The sequence below is a fragment of the Rhinolophus hipposideros genome (genome assembly GCF_964194185.1).
Source record: "Rhinolophus hipposideros genome assembly, chromosome: 14".
NCBI classification, from domain to species: Eukaryota; Metazoa; Chordata; class Mammalia; order Chiroptera; family Rhinolophidae; genus Rhinolophus; species Rhinolophus hipposideros.
Genome location: NC_138060.1, coordinates 30534462 through 30560587, shown reverse-complemented (window position 1 = coordinate 30560587; position 26126 = coordinate 30534462). Strand labels below are relative to the sequence as shown.

Genomic DNA, 26126 nt, shown 5'->3' with positions numbered 1-26126 from the left:
GAGACTACATATAAGAAGCAGGCATTTTTCCTGGCAGAAGAGAGGATTTAGATTTAGATTACCCCATAAGAGCTGGCAATGGCAGGTAAAATGTGATGTTTGTGTACCTTGTGTTTTAGGCCACCAACACGATGGTTGGCTGCCTCTGAATGCATACCTGACAGGCTGTACCGCCTAGCAAACAGAAAACCGGAGAGAACACTCTTTCTGGATCAAAGCCAAACTTTCAAGATTTAAAAATCAGGACAGGAGAACCTCACCTGGTTTTTGATGGCCCACAGAAAAGTTTCTACAAATGGATGCCAGTCTGGTGAGAAGTGCAAACTCACTAGATTGTGAGGTTGGCGCAAACAACAGGCCCATAGGACCTATTACTGTGTTATACACTGTGGTTCTCGTTCTTGTGACAAACAACACTTCTTGTCAGCACAACACAAAATGGAAACACTGAAGAGAGCAAAAGGGGATGAAAAGCAATGGCTTGATTCCACCAACGATGCCAAATAAATGGAACCAGTAACAAAACCTGGTACCAAACAGAATAAATAGCCAAGGAACTCAGTGCAGTGAGAGAGTTCAGATCTGGTGTTGACTTACCACATTGGTAACATTGGACTCTATAAGGTGCAAGTAGCAAGTCACAAGGTGCCTCCATGAGTGCCGCACGTGGTTGAAGGCTTGAGGCCCATGGCAATGGGTAGTGTAGACTATATCTCACTGGGACCTCCAAGAAAACTGAAAATAAACAAAGGCTACTTAAATGAGAACAATCAGAGGCTATTTATTCAAAGCTTGCTATAGCAAAGGAGTCAGCCCCATCACTTGCATTTGACAGAGACTCATAGGTAAACAAGGGAGTGGGAAAGCTTTGGTAGAGAGATGGAGGGCTTCAGGTATGTTTGACTGGAGGTTGTTGGCAGGGGAAGCTGGAGGCAGGCTAAGTAGAAGCAGAGCATCCTATGTAATTGGTTTGATTTGTGTACGTTGTCTTAGGCATAACATACTTGGCTTTCTCTAGTTGGTTCTGAGTTGGTAGTGGGGGTGAAAATTAGGGAAACTGGCAGTTATAGACCAAGTCTTGACCATTTGGTGCCAGCTACTGCAGAGGTAATGGTTTTCTTTCTGGGCTGGTTGCTAGGGGTTGTGGGTCAGAATTCTATTGTCACATGTGGTCGGGCCATTATTTTATATATTCAGTCTCTCAGATCCTGTTATCCCATTGTTACCAAGGAGTCCAACTCTTTCTAATGGCATTTCCTGCCACCACTGGCCCACTGTGGCCTACTGAGCTTCTTGATGATACTGGTGCCTCTCCAGTACATTCCTTGTTGCTTTGTTACACAATGTCTCTCTAGTACTCCCACACTGCACTGTAGCTGACATATTATCCCGCCTTAGTTAGCATATCCACTGTATCATATGCACCACTCTGAACCTTTTGATCCTTTTTCTACTGTCTGCCTTCGCAGTTATGGCATTTCTACTTAACTTTGTGTTTGACATCCTTTTCTCCAAGTTTCCAAGAATCACATGTCTGAATGTGAGCACTGTCTTACAGAGTCCTTGCCAGGGTGTTCAATCCTGTATCATGAGAAAGTGGCTTCTAAACTAATACTCTCCCTTCTCCAGGTGGACATCCAGCACCCTCAGCCTTATACTTATACTTGACTTCTGCTGGTATATGTTGAGTGAGTTCTGCAGCTCTTCCAGGGTTTATGTAGTTCCCTTCCTTATGTGCAGGTCTAGCATTTCCCTGGCTGGATTATATTGTGCTTAACTTTAGTTATTGGTGTGGTGGCAAAGAGAGGAGATGAGGGTAGTTTTTGAGGTTGGTGCATACTGTCTTGCCAGGCATCATCTTAAAATGAGGGAGAAGTGCCACCTATTTACAGAGAGGAGTGGGCCAAGAAGATTGAAAGGGATTTGGGGGTTTAAGATATTCAGGTATGTACCTGGTTTGTCTCCATCCAATGTCTCAGAGCCCAACCAGGCTGTGATCTCACCATTACAGACTTGCCTAGTTTGAGAATTCAATCTTTTATGGTTTTCCACTATCTCTACAGTAAATTCTGATCCAGATCCTGTTCCCCCCATGCTCTAGGAGACAAAAGGCTATTTGTATGCTGTCAAGGAAACTGTCTTGATCTCATATTTAGGTTTTATTGGTAATTAATCACCCTCAGCCTTTCGTTCTTTTTCTCAAATGCATTTATTGTCCCAGCAAGCCATTAAAAACGCGCTACTTATAAATATTAGTTGTTATAATTACTCTGTCTCCAAATTTCTCAAATGCCTGGGATATTGCCAGTGCCAATGTATTCTCTTTTACCAGTATCACAATAAGTTCACCACTGATTAAGATTTTATCTGCTTTGCTGTAGCATGCCATGGGTTATTCATGCTCCACGATTCAGCTATGAAATCTATTCAGTGGCTGCTTCCTATAATGATTCCTAGCACCAGCTGTCTTAAATTGGTTTGGGAAGACTGAGATGGAGATTTGCATGCAGGAATTTGTAGAAACAAAGAAAATATGACTGAGTAGATGGAGAAGTTGAACTGGGGTGCAGTTGCAACAAAGGCCTCAGTCAACCCATTGAGAGCTCTAGAATTGGGTAACCTTCAGTGTTGTCTTGAATTAAATGAGCTGGGCCTGTACCATTTAATTGAACAGTCATTGAAGTGGACTACTCATGGAGGTCATGAGAGCAACTCAGCTGAGTTAGCTGCTAATACTTGCAGCAGTCCTGAGGAGTTGGGGTTATGGACAGTCCACCCCAGCATTATTACTACAGCGCTGAAATTGGAAATTGGACCATGTGTGATTTCTTGAGTATGAGCACTGTGATTTTTGAGTGGTGAGTTATAAGAGCTCCATATGGGTGGCTCTGAGTTCTGGATTCTAGGGAACCAGGAAGCAGCAGATGCAAAATTCAAATATGGAGCAGAAAATGAATTCCCATTAAAAATGGGTCCACAAAACAAAATTTCTTTGCCTAAGAGAAAATCTGTCTCATTAAATGTTGCTAAATAATTGTAGATTTTATGACTGAGGAAATGTAATTATTGAGCTCATTGATACAGAAATTAAGAATGTTTAAATTCTTCTAGAGATAGAGGAGGAGATAACATCCATGAAACAATAAGTTTACAGGACATTGACCAAAAGTTGTGAAATAAGAGCAGGTAGATATAAAAAAACCGAAGTAATTAGGAGTCTTGAAAAGGAAAAATGCAGTATTTGAAATGAACACTGTGTTATAAAGAACATAAACAGAATTTTGAAAATAGAAAATGATATAATCAGTGAATTAGAAGAAAGTGAATTATTATAAAGGGTACAAAAACCTAATCTAGATATTAAGAGACATGGGTAGGAGCATTGATTAAGCAGCTCCACCATTTCTCTATTAGAAGTTCCAGAGATTAAAAAGGGGCTCAATAGTTCAAGAGATATTGACTCATTCTTGTTTGAGATTTTAAGAAAAGAGTTAATTCTCCAGATTTAGAAAGCTTACTGAGTTGCAGCAGACAAAATTTCTACCACTAAACACATCATGTATAAACTGTAGAACATCAAAATCAAGAAAAATACTAAAGTAAACAGCCTAATCCTCTACAAAGGAATGGGAATACAAATGACAGAAGACTTCTCATCTGTGACAATAAATGTTAGGGAAAATAATAGACCAATATCTTTAAAGTCGTGAGAGAGCATAGGCATTATTTTAGAATTCCAAACTCAGCTAGAATATTATACAAGTTTGAAGGTATAACTGAAATATTTACAGACATATAAAAACTAAGATTTAGACACAGGCTATAGCTGAAAGAATTTGACAGAATACACCTTGATAAGAAGGAAAATGAGGACAGAATAAAGGAGTAGGATGCAAGAGTAGAAGGTGAGCAAAGAAATTGGCAAAGCATGTTGGTAAATCTTAATAATAAATGTTCAACAGAAAAAACCAGCATCTTGATATTAACTTTATCACTAATACTTTATTTTGTTATAAAAATGAAGCAAACCTGGCAAAATCATGACGTTTTAAAATTAGATATGTATATGACTATAAACAAACAAAACAAAATATAACCCAGGGTGGAATTAGAATTGTATAAAACAATGTGGAACAGCAGAAATGCAAAGATACTTCATCGTTTGAAGGTCTATCAGTGGAAATCAGCACATGAATAGATTAAAAAAGAAATTACAAAAAGTCATCTTGTGCATACAGAAGAATTATTGTTAAAATTTAACATTTAAAATCCTTAAAGTGACCCTGCAGTTACTGCCTTTCCCCTTCCACCTTCTCAAGTCGTCAGAAGGACATCCAGTTTTTTAAATTTCTGAAGCCCCAAGCTTGGTGTCATTTGCTCTATTGCCAGATTTCTGTCTGTACTCCAAAGGTGCAAAGATTCCAATGTGGCCTCTTTATGTATACATACAAACAATAAAATGCCAACATTTAGAATAATCTGAGCAAAGTCTTTGTAGTCAGCCCAAACCAAACAAAAACAAAGATCCTAAATTTTTAATCAGAAAGACTGAAAACTAACTTCTTCAATAGGATAAGGGTTATCTACAAACCATGCACAGAAAAGATTATAATTTGTGGTAAAATTTAGAAGCATCTGCATTAACATAAGGTGGAAGTCAGGGATGCTCCTATTACTCTTCAACCTGTACTTGAAATAATATTTAATAAAAAAGACCAGAAAAATAAGATATAAGAGGCTTGTCAAAAAAAGACAATTTCTCATTATTTGGCAATATTATTGTCTTTATCAGTCAAGCAGGAGAAGCTACAGATCAGAATTATAAAAAACACAGAATCTTTAGAATTATAAACTTTTCCAGGACAGGAAAACTATGTTAAAAATATATAAGAAGAAAATAATGGAAAAAAGTTGTTTTTATTTTTGTTCAAAAAACCCCCCTACAAACCCAGCAATATGGTTAAACCATTTGTTAAAAAGGTCATTAAAAAAGGAGGAAACATGATCATCGTTCCACATTCTGTTTGTTTTGTATCCAACAAACATTTGTCTACATAGAACTATTTGCTAGATCCCACAAAAGAGGCCAGAACCACCATAAAGAAAAGTTCAGAATGGTGAGAAAGTTATCGTGAACTAGCATAGACACTAGGGCCAAAACCCATTAAGCAAAAGAAATGTAGTAATTACTGTGGGAGAAAAGGGGTACAGTGTTAGGGTGCTGGGGAAAGGATGGATTTTTAGAGAAAAGTGCTGGAGCTGAGGTTTGCAACAAAACGAGGGGGACTAGAGCTGCCTGAAGGTGACTTCTATAGAGAAAACAATCTAAGCAGCAAGCTGTCTGAAAGTACACTGTATTTTCTTAATGCTTTTAAAAAAATATTGGTTAACAAAACTATATAAACTTCAAGTGTACAGTTCTGCAATACATCTGTAAATTGTGTGCTCACCACCCGAAGTCAAGTACACTGTATTTCAAACAGTATTTCTTTGCTGCTTTGCGAACTTCCCTGCAGATGTTTTAGTCCATCATTGATCCAAAATTCTGCAAAGGAGTCTGCATCAAAAAAGCGTCTGTCCGGGATCCACGCTTGGTGATTCTTGCAGGTTGTGCAATGTACACACAGCCATTGTCCGAGTACCCCTCATGGCCCTCAGCCAGGTGGCAAGGGATTGTTGGGCCGTTCATTCCTGGAACAGGCGTCTCCGGGCCTTGCGCGCAGGACCTGGAGGGCGCTGGGGGCGCGCGTGGGGACCTGGACTTGGAGAAGGAGGCAGAGGTTGGAGTGGAGAGCTGGGAAAAGGCTCTAGAAGGTGGAAGTCCAGGTGGAAGTAGGGCCCAGGAGAGCGTCTCTCTGGACTGGGGGTGGGGGCCCGAGGCGCGGGCTCCGCGAGGGGGCTGTGCGGGTAGAAGCCGGTCACCCTTCCAGCCGAGGGGCGGAATCCAGCGACGGAGCCGGCCTCGGGGTCCATGGAAGGCGGCAGGGACTCGGGGTCCGCGTCCTCTCCGTAGGCCTCCTCTTGGGCGGCGATCTCCGGGACACAGGCGCAGAAGAGCCTCTGCTGGACGGCAACGTCTTCCCGGGGGGCGCCCAGGAGGGCGCCGGGTTCCAGGCCGCCGGGCGCGTGGCCCTGCCCTCCCGGGCGGTCGTCGGCGGGGCCCCAGAGGGTCTCCGGGATCAGCACGAAGGTGTGCTCTCCGAGACACACTTGCAGGACCGACGTTGGCTCGGGCTCCAGCAACAGGTCGACGCCGTCCAGGGGCAGCTGCAGGGCACAGCCCGCGCCCAGGACCACGACGGAGGTGAGCGCGCCCACAGCCGGCGGCTCCGCGGGTTCTTGCGGGGTGGGCGCCGTCCTGGGCTCCGGGCCCGCGGGCTCTTGGGTTCGGCGGCGCTTGGCGGGGCGGCGTCCTCCAGGCCGCGGTCCCCAGCCGGGCGCAGGGTAGGCTCTGGGGCTGCGAAGCCGGCTGCCCATCACTTCGATGGCGCTGTGGGCGGTGGTCCTGGGGCCTGGCGGGCGCGAGAGTCACGCGGTGACAGGTCCCGATGACAGGAGAGGTGGGCCGTGTATCAGCTGAGACACAGAACCACAGGAGGACGTGGGTGAGTCCTCCGAGCTCCTGGAGCTCCTCCTGGGAGGCCTGCAGTTCAGCTTCTAGGGGACCCGAGCCTAAGGTCAAACCTTCCGCTGCTCACGCTGACCCGTGTGCACACCAGACAGCCAATGATGTTGCAAGTGACGCCGGCGGAACCGAAGTCGTAAAATATCTTTCTTAGCTCCGCCCTCAACGAGGCTCCACCCCATAGAGATCGTGGTCTCTCTCTTCCGCCCAATAGCCAGGGCTGTGGTTGGTAGGTCACCGTAAGGAAATACTTCTATAGGCTTGTATGGGAGTACTTGTGTAATTCATTCTTAGGAAAAAAAGATGCCGGTGTAGCTTCAAACATTGCCCACCTTTTGGACTAATGTTTTTCTGTGATTTTAGGCATTCTAGAGAAACGACCACTCAAATAGATCACTCCTTCCCAGCATAAAGTGGACCCACCCGAATGCTCCATGAAATTCCTTTTATGCGTGGTCTTTAATTTCAGGAGTGAATGGAAAATTCTGATTTCTCTTTAAGAAAAGTTCTGTTTTAATACTAACGTAAAATATTTGTGGCAATTTCTTCTTTAACCAAAGTCGCACAACATCATGCTAAGCACCGCTCTCCGAGGCTCCGTCACGTAGTGGTGACTGTGCTGCCCAATAGTCGCGGCTCTAGTTGGTGTGTCACCATGTGGAAATGCTTCTATGGGCCCCTAGGGGGCGAATGACTGTGACGCTCTAGAGCTCGGCTTCCAGTGTCAAGTTCTAGGTATTGTGTTGACCTCAGATGCGGAAGACCTGAAAACGGATTAAGTTGCACGTCCCACCAATAGAACGCTGTCACAGGAAAGCGTCATGTAAGCCACTCTTCCCCTGAGGCCCCGCGCCAGAAGTGACCTGCGCTTTTCTTTTGGTCCAATAGTGGGGTGAATTTTTGGATGACATCATTATTCCTCTTTTTGCCGAAGTTATAAATTACTGTCAAATCTTCCAGACCTGTTGAAAGAGAAATATTAGCATTGAATGTGGTAATACCAGCCTCCGCACGATCAATTTGTGACTATACTGTATATACGTTTACTAGTATAGCAGTTATTATACTATTATCAGCTGAAGAGTTTATCTAATTTGACCTAAACTGCAACCGTGAAGTGTATCTCTTTTGAGCCCAATTTACAAATAATGAAAATATCATGCAGAAAGAGGAACTAATTTGTCCAGGAGCCTGGAACTAGCAGAACTGTGCCTGACATGTCAAGCTCCACTTAAGATGAGGCAGGATCAGGGCTTTCGATCTGAGTGTCACTTTAAAGGTGTGTCTGCATGGTGTATCATGGCTGCAAAAAGGATGGTGTGGCTCAACTCATGATCTAGTCTTAACAGGAGAAAACACGCAACCCTAATTTTGGATTATGTAATACTTTCACATGGTTAAAGAGGACAATGAAACATTTCCTTCTACCCCTGTCTCTTAGTCACGCAATTGCTCACTTTGTCCCTTTTTACAAAATAGCATATTATATACTCACATTTTTAGAGCTACGTAGTATTCCTTTGTTCAGAATTATATTTAAATCAGGCCTTTCTTGATGGCTTTTAAAGCTAGTGGTCAGTGAATTGGCAGCATTGGCATTCCCTGAGAAATTTGTGGAAAACGCCCCATCCCAGATTCTTTGCACCATCCCAGAACCACTGAATCTGAATTCCTGGAGTGTGGGGTCTAGGATTTCTCGGTCTAGATTTCACCTCCAAAAAATGGTTTTACGCTTAAGTTTAAGATCACTGAAGTAATTTTCATTTGGCAGTTGAGGGCTTTTGGTCAGGGCCCTGCTTATTGGTGACATAATCATGAAAGGAACTCAAACTTCCTGGGCCGTGTTCAGGGGTTTTCCCTGCACAAACCACCTGCATCTACGTTTATGTGGAGATTTCCATGGTTCCTGGTTATGCAATGGAAAATTCCCCCGAGTTGGCGCTACCTGGGACGGGGCACTGGCTGGGCGAACTAGGACCTGCGTCGTACTCTGCAGCGACATAGCGTGGGCTTTGCGGGGAACCTGTGGCCTGGGCTGGGCAAATGTGAATGTCACTGGAATCTGCGCCCTGGCTCCCAGGCGATGGGAGTAGCTGCCGCGTTCCTGTTGTCTCTGCAGAGCTGATGGTGGAAGGAGCTTACAAGAAAAATTGTTTTGGCCCTGGAGAATTCATTCAGTCTGTGACCCTTGAACATTCCACATTTCCGGGGTGGGGGGAATGGGGCTCTATTCGGGAGATTGAGAATGGATGTGCCATGGTGTAAGTTACGGATGGATGAGCCCAAAGCTGGCCTGAACTCAAAGAGGAGCCTTGGGCTCCTGGCCTGGCCAGTAGTGGGGCTCTGAACTCTCTGTGGCGCCTGTCCTTGGCTGTTGCCAACTCGTGTCAGCTGCTTGCCTGACCTTGTGAGCGGTTTCACCTGTGAGCTCATCATTGTCCTGGGTCCTGTGTATCCTCACTCTGAGCTCCCCCTTCCAAGGGAATTTGGTCATTCCCTGGGAAAGAGGCAGTTAGCAGGGGTCCATGGAGTAGACGCACCAGATTTCTCTTCAGCCAACATTTTTTTTTTTGTAGTTTTGATTTTGATTTTATTTATTTTTTATTTTTTACATTTATTAGGTTGGTGCAAAAGTAATTGCGTTTTTTGCAATTTCTTCAGCCAACTTTTTATTGGATGATTGTGGACAAGACATTTCGCCTTCTGAGTTTCCTTACATGTAAAATGGGGAGACTGCCATCTACTGTGCAGGGCAGCAGTGAGATAATATATGCAAAATATTCTTCCTGCATACTAAGCCTAGTAGCTATTTACTGTTATGTTTATAATCTGTCTCTCCCACTTGACAGTGTCAGCCCTGTTCCCCAGTGTCTTGTAGAATGCCTGTCATGCAGCAGGTGTTCAATGAATGGTAAAGAATATCATCACCATGATCATCATCCTAAAAAGGGGTCTGATCTGTGACAAAGTACTCTTCTAGGTCTTTGCATAGCATAATATCTGTGATTCAGGAATGGATTGCTGGGCACCAGATTAGATATCTTTCACCCTGCCTGATTTTACTTTCCTCCAAGACACCCAAAGACTGTCAGGGTGGGTTATCACGCCCAAATGATTCAAGGAATAACATATTCCTTGAATAATATATTCCTTGAGTCAATTGGGCCTAAATTTGTATATATTAGGCCTCTTTACCTATAATATTTCAATGTGTATTTCCTAACAAGAATATTCTCTTACACATTTTTAGTAGTTATCAAATTCAGACAAATTTAACATTGATGCCATACTTTAATCCACAGTCCATTTCCCAATTTTGTCAATTTTACCAATAATAAGCTTTATAATACCTATCTTTTTCTCTGTACCTACCTTATTTATTTATTTATTTATTTATTTATTTATTTATTTATTTATTTTTGCCTATAAGATGCAATTCTGGATCATGTATTGCTTTCAGGTGTTATTTCTTTTTAGACACCTTTTATCTGGAACAGTTCCTTACCCTTGCATTGTTTTTCAAGCCATTAATAGTTTTGAAAATTATAGGTGGTTATTTCATAGAGTGTTCCTCAATTGGGGTTTCTCTTGTGTTTCCTCGTGATAAGATTAAAGTTGTGCTTGAATACTAGTAAGTGATCTGTATCTTTCTCTGGCGGCACATCATATTTGTTTGTACTTTACAGGTGATATTAATTTTCAATTTTAATCATTATTAGTCAACTTTTAGAGTTGGGTAAGCAATCCCGTTTTAAAACCTTTTTATCATCTTGAAAAGTTCCTTCATTCCTGTTTGCATTTAATCCCTCCTCAAACCCCCAGACTAAGATAATCTGCGATTACCTCTGTCTCTCTAAATTTGACTTTTTACTAGATATTTCATATAAATGAATCATAGAATATGTAGTCTTTTGCATTTGGTTTCTTTCAGTTAGTGTACTATTTCGCAGTTTATTTTGTAGCACTTGTTATCTGTTTCTATTTGTGTCAAATCAGTTTTATTAGTTTTACTTGATGAATGGTATCTATGTAATGGATATATCATATTTTGTTTATCCATTCACCAGTTGTTGGATATTTGGATTATTTACAGTTTTTGGCTATTGTGAATAATTCTGCTATGAACATTCATATACATGCCATTGTGTGGACATAAGCTTTCAAGTCTCTTAGATGGATTCCAAGGAGTGGAATTGTTGGGTCCAATGGCAAGTTTATGTTTCACTTTTAAAAAATCCACCAAATGGTTTTCCCAAAGTTTCTGTACCATTTTACATTCCCATCAGCAATGCTGAGGGTTCTAGTCACTCCACATTCTCACCGACACTTGGTATTGTGTATCTTTTTTTTTATTAGAACCATTCTAGTGAGTATGTTTTGGTATGTCATTGTGGTTTTAACTTGCATCTCTCTAATGACTGATGGCGTCGAACATCTCATGAGCTTATTAGCTAAGTGTGTATCTTTTGTGATTAAATATCTAATCCAATATTTTGTTAATTTTAGAGTTCACTTCTTTGCCTTATTATTGAGTTGTAAGAGCTCTTTATATATACTGGATATGAGTCCTTTATCAGATATATGATTTGCACATATTTTCTCCCAGTGTATGGATTGTTTTTCTTGTTGTATTGAGATAATTGACATATAACATTGTGTTAGTTTTAGCTGTATTTAAAAATTTTTATTGGTGACTTTTAAAAATTAAATTTATTAGGTGACATTGGTTGATAATAACATGATATAAATTTCATGTGGACATTTTTATAATACAATATCTGTATACTCTGTTGTGTGCACACTACCCGAAGTCAAGTCTCTGATAGCATATATTTGACCCTCTTTACCCTCTTTGTCTTTTCCCTCCCCGCTTATCAATGACTTTTGAAGTGCATATGTTTTAAATTTTGATGAAGTTCACAACATCAATTTTAAAAAAATGGATTGTATTTTTGGTGTTGTATCTAACAACTTTTTGTTTAACCAAGGTCATGAAGATTTTCTCCTATTTTTTTGAGAAATTAATAGTTTTAACTTTTTCATCTAGGTCTGTGATCTATTTTGAGTTAATTTTTGTCTATGGTGTGAAGTAATAATTTCTGTTTATTTTTTTGAATGTGTATATTCAACTGCTAAAAAGACTGTCCTTTTTATATTGAGTTGTCTTGGCACTTTTGTCAAAAATAAATTCACCATAAATGTAAAGATTGGTTTGGTATCATAATTCAGTTCTGTTAATTTGTTGTATGGCAATTCTTGTGCTAGTACTACACTGTCTTGATTACTGTATCTTTTGAGTAAGATTTGATGTAGTATAAGCTCTTCAGCTTTGTTCTTTTTAAAAATTGTTATGGCAATTCTAGGTCCTTTGCATTTCCATGTGAATTTTAGAATCAGTTTATCAATTTCTAATAAACGCCTGCTGGATTTTCATAGGGATTATGATGAATGTATAAATCAATTTGGGAAGAATTCTTGACAATATTGAGTCTTTCAATCGTGAACATGAATTCAGTCATGAATCATAAATGTCTCCATTTATTTAGATCTTTTTAAATTGATCTCATCAATGTTTTGATGTCAATGTATAAGCCCTACACTTATTTTGTTAATTTTACTCCTAAGTATTTTATTCTTTTTGGTGGCATTGCAAATGGAATTTTTTTCTTAATTTCATTTTCAGATTGTTTATTGCTAATGTATCAAAATATTGTTGGTTTTTCTATATTGCTCTTGTAAACTGCAATTGTGCTAAACCAGTCTTTAATTCTGGAAACTTTTTGGTGGTTTCCTTGGGATTTTCTACGTATAAGATTCTGTCATTTGAGAATAAAGATAGTTGTATTTCTCACTTTCCAATCTGGATGCCTTTAATTTTTTTTTTTTCTCCTCATTGCACTGGCTCGAGCTTCCAGTAAAATGTTGAGTAGAAGTGGCCATAGTAAAATCCTTGCCTTGTTTTGTTTCTTTTGTTTCTTTTTTTTCTTCATGCTGTACATTATATTCTCAGTCTTATTTCTGCACTTAATGGGGAAAGCGCCAGCCCGCCTTTCACCACTAAGTATGAGGTTAGCCATGAATTTTTTTTATATGCCCTTTATCAGGTTGATAAACTTGCCTTCTAGTCTAAAGTTATTGAGAGTTTATATCATGAATGAATGCTGGGTTTTGTCAAATGCTTTCTTCTGCATCTAATGAGTATAGCACATGATTTTTGTTCTTTACTTCATTAACATGCTGTATTATATTAACAAGTGTTTGGATGTTAAAGCAACTTGTATACCTTCGATAAATACCATTTGTTCACGGTGTAGAAATCATTCTTATTTGTTGTTCTAATATTTTGTTAAGGATTTTCACATCTGTGTTCAGGAGAGATTGATCTGTACTTTTCTTATGATGTCTTCATCTGCCTTTTGTATTAGGATAATATTGGCTTCACACAATGAATTGGGATGTGTTTTATCCTCCTCTATTTTATGAAACTTCATGAAGAATTGCTATTATTTCTTCTTTAAGTATTTCATAGAATTCACTAGTGAAGCTATCTGGGCCTAGATTTTTCTTTGTGGGAAGATTTTAAATTGTTAATTCAATGTTTAAAACTTATTATAGGTCTATTCAGACATTCTGTTTCTTCTTAAGTCAGTTTTGGTAATTTGTGTCTTTCTAGGAATTTGTCCATTTCATCAAATTTATCTTTTGTTGGTCTGAAGATGTTTACAGAATTTTCTTATAGTCCTTTAAATTTTGTTTTTACCCAGTTCAGAATATTTTCCAATTTCCTGTGGTTTTTTCTTTGACCCACAGGTTATTTAGAAGTGTGTTGCTTAATTTATAAATATTTGGAAAATTTTCAGAGTTCTTTCTGTTGTTGACTTATAGTTGTAATGCTATTGCATTCAGAGAACATACTTTGTATGATTTCAGTCATTGAAAAACTTACTGAGACTTATTTTATAGCCTAGTATATGGTCTATCTTGGAGAATGTTTCATGTGTACTTTAAAAGAATGTGTATTTTGCAGTCATTGGATGGAGTGTTTCATATATGTCAAGTTAAGTTAGTTAATAGTGGTGTTCTCTATTTTTGATGATTTTCTGTCTAATTGTTCTACTCATTATTGAGAGTGGAGTATTAAAACTTCCAGTGCTAATTGTTGCATTGTCTATTTCTCTCTTTAATTCTGTCAGTTTTTCCTGTCAGTATTTTAGAGCTCTGTTGTTAGGTGAATGTACATTTATAATTGTTATATAGTCCCAATTCAATGACCTTTTTTATCATTATGAAATAGCTGTCTTTTCTTATAATAATAATTCCTGTCTTAAAGTCTACCTTTCCCCAATATTAATATAGCCATTCCAGCTCTCTTATGGTTACTGTTTGCATATGTCTCTTATCATTTCAATTCATTTGTTTCTTTAATCTTAAACATGCCTCTAATAGACAGCACATAGTTGGGTCTTGCTTTTTAAACCTACTCTAACAATTTCTACCTTTTGATTGGATGGTTTAGACCATTCATATTTCTGGTAATCATTGATATGGTTGAATTTACACTTGCCACTTTTATATTTGTTTTCTATTGCCCTGTCTTTTTTGTCCCTCTTGCTCCTTAAAAAGAATGAAGAGTTTTTCTTTTGTGTTAAATAAATATTTTTTTGTGTATCATTTTTAATTTCTCTGTTGATTTTCTATACTATATTATTTTCAGCTTTTTTATGGTTGGGATCTAGGGATCACAATATACATCTTAAGATATCAAAATCTGTTTAAGATTAATACTAACTTAATTTCAATAATACATAGAAACTTTGCTCCAGTATAACTCCATTTCCTCTTTTTTATTCTGTACTCTCATTTATATTATATTTATATATGTTATGAATCCAGTGATCTAGTGTTATAATTATCACATTATATAGACTTATGTCTTTTAAGGAAGTTAAGAGAAGATATGAGAGAATATATGTATAAAACTTTTTAATAGTAGCTTTTATCTTTTAGCATAGTTTTAGCTTCACACACGTATAGCTTCTCCAACTATCAACATTCTGCACTAGAGTGGTACATTTGTTACAACTGATGAACATACATTGACACTTCATTATCACCCAAAGACCATAGTGTACATTAGGGTTCACTTTTGGTGTTGTACAGTTCTATGGGTTTTGACAAAAGCATAATGACATGTATCCATCATTATTTTATCATATAGAATAGTTTCATTGCCCTAATACTCTTCTGCTCTTCCTATTCATTCTTTTTTTCTCCCTAAGCCCTGGCAATCACGATCTTTTTACTGTATCCATAATTGTGCTTTTTCCGGAATGTCATATAGTTAGAATCATACAGTTTGCAGCCTTTTAATATTGGCTTCTTTCATTTAGTAACATGAATTTAAGGTCTTTTCATGGCCTTATCATAGGCCAATATCCCTAATGAATGTAGATGCAAAAATCCTCAAAATATTAGCAAACTGAATTCAGCAATAGATTAAAAAGATCATATACCACGATCAAGTGGGATTCATTCCCAGTATGCAAGTTGGTTCAATATCTGCAAATCAATTAACGTGCTACACCATATTAACAAAATGAAAAAGAAAAATCAGATGGTCATATCAATAGATGCAGAAAAAGCATTTGACAAAATCCAGCAGCCATTTATGATAAAAACTCTTAGCAAAGTGGGAATAGAGGGATCATACCTCAACATATTGAAGGCCAAATATGATAAACCCACAGTTAACATTATACTCAATGGGGAAAAGATAAAAGCATTCCCCTTAAGATCAGGAACAAGACAAGGATTCCCACTTTCACCACTTTTATTTAACATAGTGCTGGAAGTTCTAGCCACAACAATCAGATAAGAAAAAGTAATAAAAGGCATCCAAATTGGAAAGGAGTAAGTAAAATTGTCATTATATGCAGATGACATGATACCCCTAAAGATTCCACCAGAAAACAACTAGAGCTGATAAATGAATTTAGTAAAGTAGCAGGATACAAAATTAATATTAAGAAATCAATTGCATTTGTATACACCAATAACAAACTACAGAAGGAGAAATTAAGAAAACAATCTCATTTACAATTGCTTCAAAAGCAATAAAGTATTTAGGAATAAAATTTAACCAAGGAAGTAAAAGACCTGTTCTGAGAAAATTATGACATTGAAGAGAAAAATTAAAGAAGATACAAATAAATGGAAACATATACCATGCTTATGGATAGGAAGAATTAATATAATTAAAATGTTCATACTATGTAAGGCATTGTATAGATTCAACGCAATCCCTATCAAACTACCAATGACATTTTACACAGAACTAGAAAAAATAATCCTAAAATTTATATGGAACAATAAAAGACCCCGAATAGCCACAGCAATCTTGAGAAGTAAGAACAAAGTGGGAGGTATTACGCTACCTGACATCAACTCATTCTACAAGGCTACAGTAATGAAAACAACATGATATTGGCATAAAAACAGACACATAGATCAATGGAACAGAATAGAGAGCCCAGAAATAAATCCATGCCTATATGGTCATTTAATCGATGACAATGGAAGCAAGAATTTACATTGGGGTAAAGATAGTCTAATAACCGGTGCTTGGAAAACTGGACAGATACATGCAAAAAAAAAGAAAAAAAGAAAGAAACTGGATCACCTTCTTATGCCATATACAAGAACAAATTCAAAATGGATTAAAGGCTTAAATGTAAGCTCCAAAACCATAAAACTCCTAGACAAAAATATAGGAAGTAAATTCTCAGACATTATCTTTAGTAATATTTTTCCTGATATGCTCCCTCAGGCAAGGGAAGCAAAAGAAAAAATAAACATGTGGGATTACATCAAACTAAAACTATATTTTTACAGCAAAGGAAACTATCAATAAAACAAAAAGTCATCCTAATTAATGGGAGAAGACATTAGCCAATGATGCATCTGATATGGGGTTAATATCCAAAATTTATAAAAAAAAAAACCTCAGACAACTCCACACCAAAAAAAACCTAACAACCCAATTAAAAAAATGGACACAGGACATGAGACATTTCTCTAAAGAGGACATACAGATGGCCAACAGACATATGGAAAAATGCTCAACGTCACTAATCATTAGAGAAATACAAATAAAAACCACAATGAGATACCACCTCACTCTGGTCAGAATTGCTATCATCAATAAATCAACAAACAACAAGTGTTGGCGAGGATGTGGAGAAAAGGGAACCCTCGAGCACTGTTGGAGGGATTGCAGAACCTCCACTATGGAGGTTCCTCAACAAATTGAAAATGGAACTACCTTATGACTCACCATTTCCACTCCTGGATATCTATCCAAAGGAATCCAAAACACTAATTTTATTGCAGCACTGTTCACAATAGCCAAGATATGGAAACAAGTGAAATGCCCATCGATAGAGAATTGGATTAAGAAACCGTGGTACATTTATACAATGGAGTATTACTTGGCCATAAAGAAGAATGAAAATTTACCATTTGCAAAAACATGGATGGACTTAGAGAATATTATGCTAAGTGAAATAAGTCAGACTGAGAAAAGTCAGACAGTGGTCTTATGGGAGCTCCTTTGTAGGTAACTAACTTTTTCTCTTGCTGTTTTTAAGTCTTTCTTTGTTTTTAAACTTTGGCATTTTAATTATCATGTATTGGTGTAGGCCTGTTTTGGTTCATCTTGTATACCCTCTTTAGAGCATGTCTATCCAAATTCTTTGCCCAGTTTGCCCGCTTTTTTTTTTTTTTTTAAAGATTTTATTGGGGAAGGTGAACAGGACTTTATTGGGGAACAGTGTGTACTTCCAGGACTTTTTTCCAAGTCAAGTTGTTGTCCTTTCAATCTTAGTTGTGGAGGGTGCCATTCAGCTTCAAGTTGTTGTCCTTTCAGTCTTAGTTGTGGAGGGCACAGCTCAGCTCCAGGTCCAATTGCCATTGCTAGTTGCAGGGGGCACAGCCCATCATCCCTTGCGGGAGTCGAACCGGTAACTTTGTGGTTGAGAGGACGCACTCCAACCAACTGAGCCATCCGGGAGCTCAGCGGCAGCTCAGCTCAAGGTGTAGTGTTCAATTTTTTTAGTTGCAGGGAGTGCTGCCCACCATCCCTTGCGGGACTCGAGGAATCGAACTGGCAACCTTGTGGTTGAGAGCCCACTGGCCATGTGGGAATCAAAACGGCAGCCTTCAGAGTTAGGAGCACGGAGCTCTAACTACCTGAACCACCAGTTTGCCCAGTTTTTAATTGGGTTATTTGTCTTTTTGATATTGAGTTGTAAGTTTTTTAAAAAAATATTCTTAATAAGATAAGAGGAAAGCCTCTATCTGATATATAATTTACAAATAATTTCTTCCATTCTGTGGTTTCTCTTTTAATTTTCTTCATGTGGTCACTTGAAGCAGAAAAGTTTTTAATTTTGATGAAGTTCAATTTCCCATTTTTTTAATTGCTTGTATTTTTTGGTGTCATATCTAAATTAAATAAACATTTGAACATTTATATGTGTACAAATTTATTGTAAAATACTAGTAAATATTTTGAAAACACAATCTGAAACTCTTCATTTATTGAAGCTCTTAAAAATTTTTAATGCTTATTCTTTTTTCTTTTCAATTTTAAAAATAAATTTTACATGTAACCTGTAAATTTAATGTGTACAGCGTGTTTCTTTGACACATTCATATATTGTAATATGATCGCTGTTGTAAGGATATTTATCACATTACATACAGTACAATATCATTGTCTATTGAATGGTTTCTTAGCTACTCTTCCTTACCCCAAACTCCACATCTGTCTTTTCCATTATAACCAAAATGAGCATTCTAAAAAGAAAAATTTTCAGTCGTTTCCTATTTTAAATCCTGAGTTGGCTTCCAATGGCTTCCTATCGCTTTTAGGTAAAGTCCAAATACTATTTCATGGGTAGAAGGTTCTCAGTTATGTAGACTTGTCTGTCATATGTACTGGTGCCCTGCTTCTAGCCCTCGTTGGATCAATAACTCTTGTTCATTTTCTCTCTTTCTCTTTTCTTTTTTCACCAGAGCCTCTGACTCTATACATGTGAAAGAGAGTACACTATGGAGAGATAAAATTACATAGGACTCTGACAGCATGAAAAACATGTCTTCAAAATGGAGTTTGTGTAATAGAAATAATATTCAGTCCTGGAAATCCCAAGTGTGTGTTAATAAGGAATGAGTTCATTTCAAAGGCTAAAGCTGCTTAGATGGTGATCCGAGTGACTCCTTATCAACTTGAATGCCTTTTCCTGTGCAGTATGCAGTTACTCTCAGGGTGAACACTTCTGAACTCCCTGGGAGAGCTGAAGGCTTCTCTGGTTTCAGCGTAATTTAATTTAAGCAACGCTGTCATAGCATCTGCAGCCTGAAGCTGTTTCCCACCCAGATATCCCAGTTCAGGGTAGACATGGAGGAGGCAGGGAGAGTGATCATACAGCGTGCGCCTCCAGTCTTTCTCCTTGGGAGGTGAGGGGATGGGAGGAGGGAATTAAGAGCATGTACTGTATGCCTGGTAAGGTGCTAGCTGCTTTCTATGTGTCACAGCATTAATCCTCACAACAATCTAGTGAGGTAGGTATTATACCCATTTTTACAGAAGCCTGTCATTTGGCTACCCAGATTTTGCTCTCTTTGACCACTAGTTGCCCCATCTGAGAGCAGGAGAACATTAAAAATGCTCCCATCTTGGCCCCACATTCTGTAGCCCAAGGTGCTGTCGTAAATGTGGACTTGAGGTGGGGGGAAAGTTTGGCCGGATCAGGGGTCCTCTCGAGGAGTTGACTTTTAGGGCTTCTTTGAAACCTGGAATGTTTCTCTTTTCAGCTCTCAGTACTCTTCTGTGCTGCGTGATGCTGGATTGCCTTGTTACCCACAGTATCTGTATCTCTTTCTGGCTTCCCTGGAGCTCTGGGGGACCTGCGGTGGGCCCAGCCCATAGGGATTTCTGGCAGGGTGGTAAGAGAGTCTCTGTCGCCATTCCCTCAACACCAAATCCTTGATCTTGATGAGTCTGCTGTGTTGATTACTATCACTTTTAAGATGTGTAAGTCTATTAACTTTATCTTTTTCCAGAATGTTTTAGCCATTGTAGGTTCTTTGCATTTCCATATGAAGTTTATAATTGGCTTGGCAATTTCCCCTTAGAGTTTCATTTACTGATTCTTCAGCTCACTTTGCAGAGAATTGACATCTTAACAATTTTGAGTCTTTCTATGTTACATGGTTTCGTTTATTTATATTTTATTTAGTTTTGTTCAACAATATTTATAGTTTTCTGTGTGGAGATCTTGCATGTCTTTTAAAAAATTTATCTCCAGTTATCTTATGTTTTTGGATGGTATTGCAAATGGGATTTTATATTTTTTTCCAGTTATTCATTGCTATACTGTAGAAGTACAATTGATTTCTTTATTTTTCAATTACAGTTGATATTCAGTATTATTTTATATTAGGTTTAGGTGTACAGCATAGTGATTAGACATTTATATAACTTACAAAGTGATCCCCCTAATAAATCTAGTACCAACCGGGCAACATACATAGTCATTAAAGTATGAGGTGTGTTCAAAAAATATGGTGAATATTTAAATTTAAAAAATTTATTATAGTAAAAGACACATTGCCATTAATCCCCCTCAAAATACCGCCCCTTACTTTGAACACACTTATCCATTCTTGCCACTTTCTGAAGCAATTCTGGAAGTCCTCTTTTGTGAGTGTCTTTAGTTGTGCTGTCGTGGCTGCCTCGATGTCCTGAATCGATTCAAAACATTTACCTTTCATGGTCATTTTGACTTTGGGGAAGAGCCAGAAGTTGCATGGTGCCAGATCCGGTGAGTAAGGTGGATGAGGACACACCGTAATGTTTTTATTTGACAGAAATTGCCATCCCAGAAGTGATGTGTGACATGGGGTCTTTCGTTGTGATCACAAGATACGGTGAATGCTGCTGCCGAGTGCCATCCAGTGGTAAAGCAGGGATCTTCAATACGGGAAGCAGCGTGTCAAACTTCAGTTACAGTATGTGACAAGTTTCAACTTGTTTGGTGCAGTCAGGTGTGAGCTATGGTTGAGAGAAGGTGTGTTTTAAAGTGTGTCATAAATCGTCCTCCATCATGACAATGCTCCATGTCACACATCACTTCTGGTATATGGCAATTTCTGTTAAATAAAAACATTATGGAGTGTCCTCATCCACCTTATTCACCGGATCTGGCGCTGTGTGACTCTGGCTCTTTCCCAAAGTCAAAATGATTCAGGACATTGAGGCAGCTAGAACAACGCAACTAAAGACACTCACAAAAGAGGACTTCCAGAACTGCTTCAGAAAGTGGCAAGAACAATGGGATAAGTGGGTTTGAAGTGAGGGGGAGTATTTTGAGAGGGATTAATAGCAATGTCTTTTACTGTAATACATTTTTAAAATTTAAACATTCACCATGTTGTTTGATCATACCTTGTATTATCAACTATATTCCCTATATTTCCTAACTTCTATTTCAAACTTTTTACTTTACATGCCCATGACTATTTTGTGACTACCAATGTGTACTTCTTTTTTTTTTTGAGATTTAAAAAAATTTTTTTTTTTAATTTATTAGTTTCAGGTGTACAAGACAAGGTAATACTTAGACGTTCATCATTTATATCCCTCACACTGTGAACCCCCTCCCCCCTCCACTTCCCTCCGACCTCGCACCGAGCCATCACATTATATATATAAAATTATAGTTGGCATTCATTATTGTTCTGGTGTACAGTGCCATGGTCAGGCATCCACAGTATCCCTGAGGTGGTCTCCCAAATGGGACACGTGTCCATCGGATACCCTACAAAATCTTTACCACATTATTGATTACGTTCCCCAAATTAATTTTCAAAAACCCTGAGGCCATCTTGTGGTTACCAGCTGCTTCCTAATCCCTTCACCTTTCCCCTTATCCCCACCCCCACCCCCGCCCGTCTAACAACTCTCAGTTTTTCCTTTTTGTCCCCAAAACTGTTTCTGATTAGTTCATTCACTTATTCTTTTCTTGAGATTCCGCATATAAGTGAGATCATATGGTACTTGTCCTTCTCTTTCTGACTTGTTTCACTTAACATAATGTTCTCTAGATCCATCCATGTTGTTGCAAATGGTAAGCTTTCATTCCTTTTTATGGCCGAGTAATATTGCATTGTATACATGTACCACTTCTTTATCCAGTTGTCTACTGATGGGCGCTTAGGTTGCTTCCAGATCTTGGCTATTACGAGTAATGCTGCAGTGAACACAGGGGTGCATGTATCTTTTTAAATCAATGTTTTGGATTTCTTTGGATGAATACCCAGAAGTGGAATTGTTAGGTCATAAGGTAGTTCTATATTTATTTTTTTGAGGAACCTCATACTGTTTGCCATAGCGGCTGCACCAATTTGCAGTCCCACCAACAGTGCATGAGGGATCCCGTTTCTCCACATCCTCGCCAACACTTGTTTGTGCATTTATTGATGATGGCCATTCTGACAGGTGTGAGGTGACATTTCATTGTGGTTTTAATTTGTTATCATGAAATGAATAAAGAAGCGATGGACTGAGAAATATTCACAGTACAGATATTTAACAAACGACTTGTATCCAGAATTTACAAGGGACTTTTACATCTCATTAATAAAAAGAGAAATCTACTTAAAAATAGGTATTAGACTTAAATAGACACTTCACAAAAGAAGGTATACAAATGGCCACATGGCAAATGCCTCAAAATTACTAGTCATCAGTAAATGCATATTAAAGTGCAATGAGATACCTTTATACACTCACCAAAAAAGGCTAAAATTAAAGTCTGACAACACCAGGAAATGGTGAAAAAATGGAACAGCCAGAGCTTTCACATATTACTTGTAAGTGTGTAAAATGGTACAATCCGTCTGGAAAACTATATGACTTTTTGCTAGTAATTATACATCTATCATATGACTAAGCAATTCCATTGCTTATTTATTCAAGAGAAATAAAACCATGCCCACAAAAAAATCAACTAGCCATATGTATGCGCATCTATCTGAACTTCCTATGCAGTGCCATTGAGCTCTCTGTGTGCCAGTGATAGTCAGCCTTGATTACTGTAGTCTTCTAGTGAGTCTTGAAATCAGGGAGTATGAGTTCTCCAATTTTGTACATCTTTTTCCAAGTTGCTTCACTATTCTAGGTCATTCTGTATTTTTATATGAATTTTAGGATCAGCTTGGAAAATTATTTTTAAAAATCCTGCTGGGATTTTAATTGGGATTTTGTTGATTCTGTACATCGGTTTGGGGACAATTGCCATCTTAATAATATTAAGACTTACAACTCACGAACATGGGATATCTATTTATTTGTTTCTTATCTTTTGTTTTTGTTGTAAATATTCATAGGTTTTTGGTTTTGCTAACTAAACACTTCCTGTTTTTATATGGAGACCTGGGAAGATTAACAAACTAGGTTATCATCCCTGCTGACATCTTCTCCAAATTTCTTTTACTAACTTCTTGAGAACAATGGTTAGTTTGTTAATTTTCATTAAATATAGGCATTTGTGGCTGTCAGTTTTCCTCTAAGCACTGTGTTAACTGTATCTGACAAAATCTGATAACAGTCTTTTTGTTATCATTCAGGTCGAAATATTGTTTGTTTTCTCTTGGAACTTCTTTGATCCACTGGTTATTTCAAAATACATTCCTGAATTTTTAGGGTTTGTTATTGTTACTGATTTTAACTTAATTGCATATAGTTAGAGAATATACTGTTGTGATTTCAATACTTTTCAATTTGTTGAGATTTGTTTCATGGCTCAGTATATGTTAATTCTGTCATTGTTTTGTGTGTATTTGAAAAAAAATTTATTGTGCAGGTGTTGGGTTCAGTGCTCTAATTTTCTATTAGTTAAATGTTGTTAAAATGTTCTTTATCCTTACTGATTTTTTAATCTGCTTCTTTTTAACATCTACTGGTTTTTTAAAGCTCTCATTTTGAGAGTTTATCTATTTTCCTTGTAGATTTGCCCATATTTGCTTTATATGTTTTGAGGGCATGTTATTAACTGCATACACATTTAGGATTATTTTATCTTCCTCATGAGTTGAACCTTTTGTCACCATTAACTGGCTGTATTATTTTCTTATAAAGATTTCTGCTTTAATATTTCCTCTAATAGTAGTATAGATACACTCAGTAAACTCTTTGACATTGCTTTTAGTAATATTTCTTTTTTTTGGGATATATCTCTTTGGGCAAGGGAAACAAAAGAAAAAAACAAATAGGATTAATCAAACTAAAAAGTTTTTGCACAGCAAAGGAAACCTTCAACAAAACAAAAGACAACCTACTGAATGAAAGAAAATATTTGTAATGATACATCTGATAAGGAGTTAATATCCAAAATATATAAGAAGTCATACAACTTAACACTAAAAAAATCAAACTATCCACTTAAAAATGGGCAGAGGACCTGAATAGACATTTCTCCAAAGAAGACATACAAATGGCCAATACACATGAAAAGTTTATTGTCAGTCATTGTCAGAGAAATGCAAATTAAAACCACAATGAGATATTACCTCACACCTGTCCGCATGGCCTTCATCAATGTATCAACAAACAAGTGTTGGGGAGAATGTGGAGAAAAAAACCCTTGTGCACTGTTGGTGGGTTTGCAAATTGACGCAGCCACTATGGAAAACAGTTTGGAGGTTCCTCAAAAGATTAAAAGTAGAACTACCTTATGACCCAGCAATTCTAGTCCTGGGTATTTATCCAAAGAAATTTAGAGCACTAATTTGAAAGGATATATACATCTGTATGTTCATTGCAGCATTACTAGTAATAGTAATAGATATGGAAGCAACCTAAGTGTCCACTGATCGATGACTGGATAAAGAAGATGTGGCGCAGAGGCGCTGCTGCTCGGAGGTGGGAGCCTCGACAGTTACTGTGGGGTGGGCGAGCTGCAGACATGGTCGCCCCGGGGACTCTCTGGGTCCCGTGGCAGTTCTGATGCTGTTGCTTCAAGGGACTCCCTGGAACTACGGGTGGCAGAGTGTTGGTCACATCCTCATGGAGGAGAACTGGAGAGAGTCCCTGGAAGGAGAGGGGATAATAGAATTTTATGCTCCCGAGTGTCCTGCTTGTCAGAATCTTCAACCAGAATGGGAAAGTTTGCCGAATGGGGAGAAGATCTTGAGGGTAATGTTGCAAAAGTAGATGTTACAGAGCAGCCAGGACTGAGTGGACGATTTAGCATGACTGTTCTTCCTACTATTTATCATTGTAAAGGTGGTGCTTTTAGGTGCTATCAGGGCCCACGGACTTAAGAAGGACTTTATAAACTTTATAAGTGAAAAGGGGTGGAAGAGTATTGAACCTGTTTCATCTTGGTTTGGTCCAAGATTACTTAGATTACTTAGATTACTGGTGTGGGGATCATACTCATGTACAGTTTTTGCTTTAGTGACTCTGCTTTCAGGACTATTAGGACTTTGTATGATATTTGCGGCAGATTGCCTTTGTCCTTCAAAAAGGCGCAGACCACAGCCATAGTCTTCCTAAAAATTATTACCAGAATCTTTTCAACCTTTGAAAATAGGGGAGAAGGATCAAGAGGCTGATGAACAAGGTGTTTCAGAAGAGGAAGCTGAAAGTAAAGAAAAGGAACAAAGATGTTCCACAGAATGCCATAAGACAATGTTCTGTGGTCCTTCCTTGACTACAGATAAATCTTAGTTAATTCTTATAAATATCTTAACATGATTTTGACAAAAACAGAAGACTGATAATTTCTTATGATTGGAAGTGAATTGTGACTGGTACATTGTAGAATTCAGTCTAGGTTGTCATTAGATTGAGTGAATGGTCTACCTTCAGAAAATAAAGGTAGCACTATGTAAAAAGTTTGAAAAAGGATTTAAAAACAGTATGGTGGTTTAAACAGTTATTTAATTATTGAAAAATCTGGTGCCAAGCGATAAGATTTATTTATGGTTGTTTAATTATAACCTTTTCCAAGCGTGAGTTGGAAAATTACATTTCCCAAGTATTGCATTATTAAGGTATTTAAGGAGATTATTTTAGAGAAAAAGATTTCTCACTTGAAAACATTTTCTCAGTTTCACTGTGACAAAAAGAACATATTTCCTATAAATGGGAACTTTGCCCATTGTCTCAAGAAATGTATATTTCACTGAGAACTCTGTGGTCCTTTTAGAGACAGAGTCCAAAATTTCCTCATATTTTTAGATTATGCAACTAATAAAAACTACCGTATTTTAATTACGGTTTTCTACACATGATGATATAAGATATGCTACTGATTTAGGTAGTTTTTATAAATGCATGGTGCTATCTTGAATCCTGTAAAGGTTGGTTGCCTTATTTGTTCCACTGTTCAGTGTATGATTTGTATTTTTCTTACCATGGGTTACATTTTTT

At 38.0% G+C, this 26126-nt stretch overlaps 1 protein-coding gene and 1 pseudogene across 2 annotated transcripts; one reads left to right on the top strand and one right to left on the bottom strand.

Annotated features, from left to right (window-relative positions):
- Positions 1–5685: 5685 nt before the first annotated feature.
- LOC308507236 (proline-rich protein 23A-like) lies at positions 5686–6477 on the bottom strand (the record flags this gene model as incomplete). The annotated part of the gene is made up of 1 exon (XM_081071940.1): positions 5686–6477. The coding sequence occupies one exon, from the start codon at positions 6475–6477 to the stop codon at positions 5686–5688; it is 792 nt and encodes a 263-aa protein (XP_080928066.1).
- Positions 6478–24755: 18278 nt separating this feature from the next.
- LOC308507617 (thioredoxin-related transmembrane protein 1-like) lies at positions 24756–25238 on the top strand (annotated as a pseudogene). Its single transcript has one exon. The product of its transcript is annotated as a thioredoxin-related transmembrane protein 1-like (transcript).
- The last annotated feature ends 888 nt before the right edge of the window (positions 25239–26126 follow it).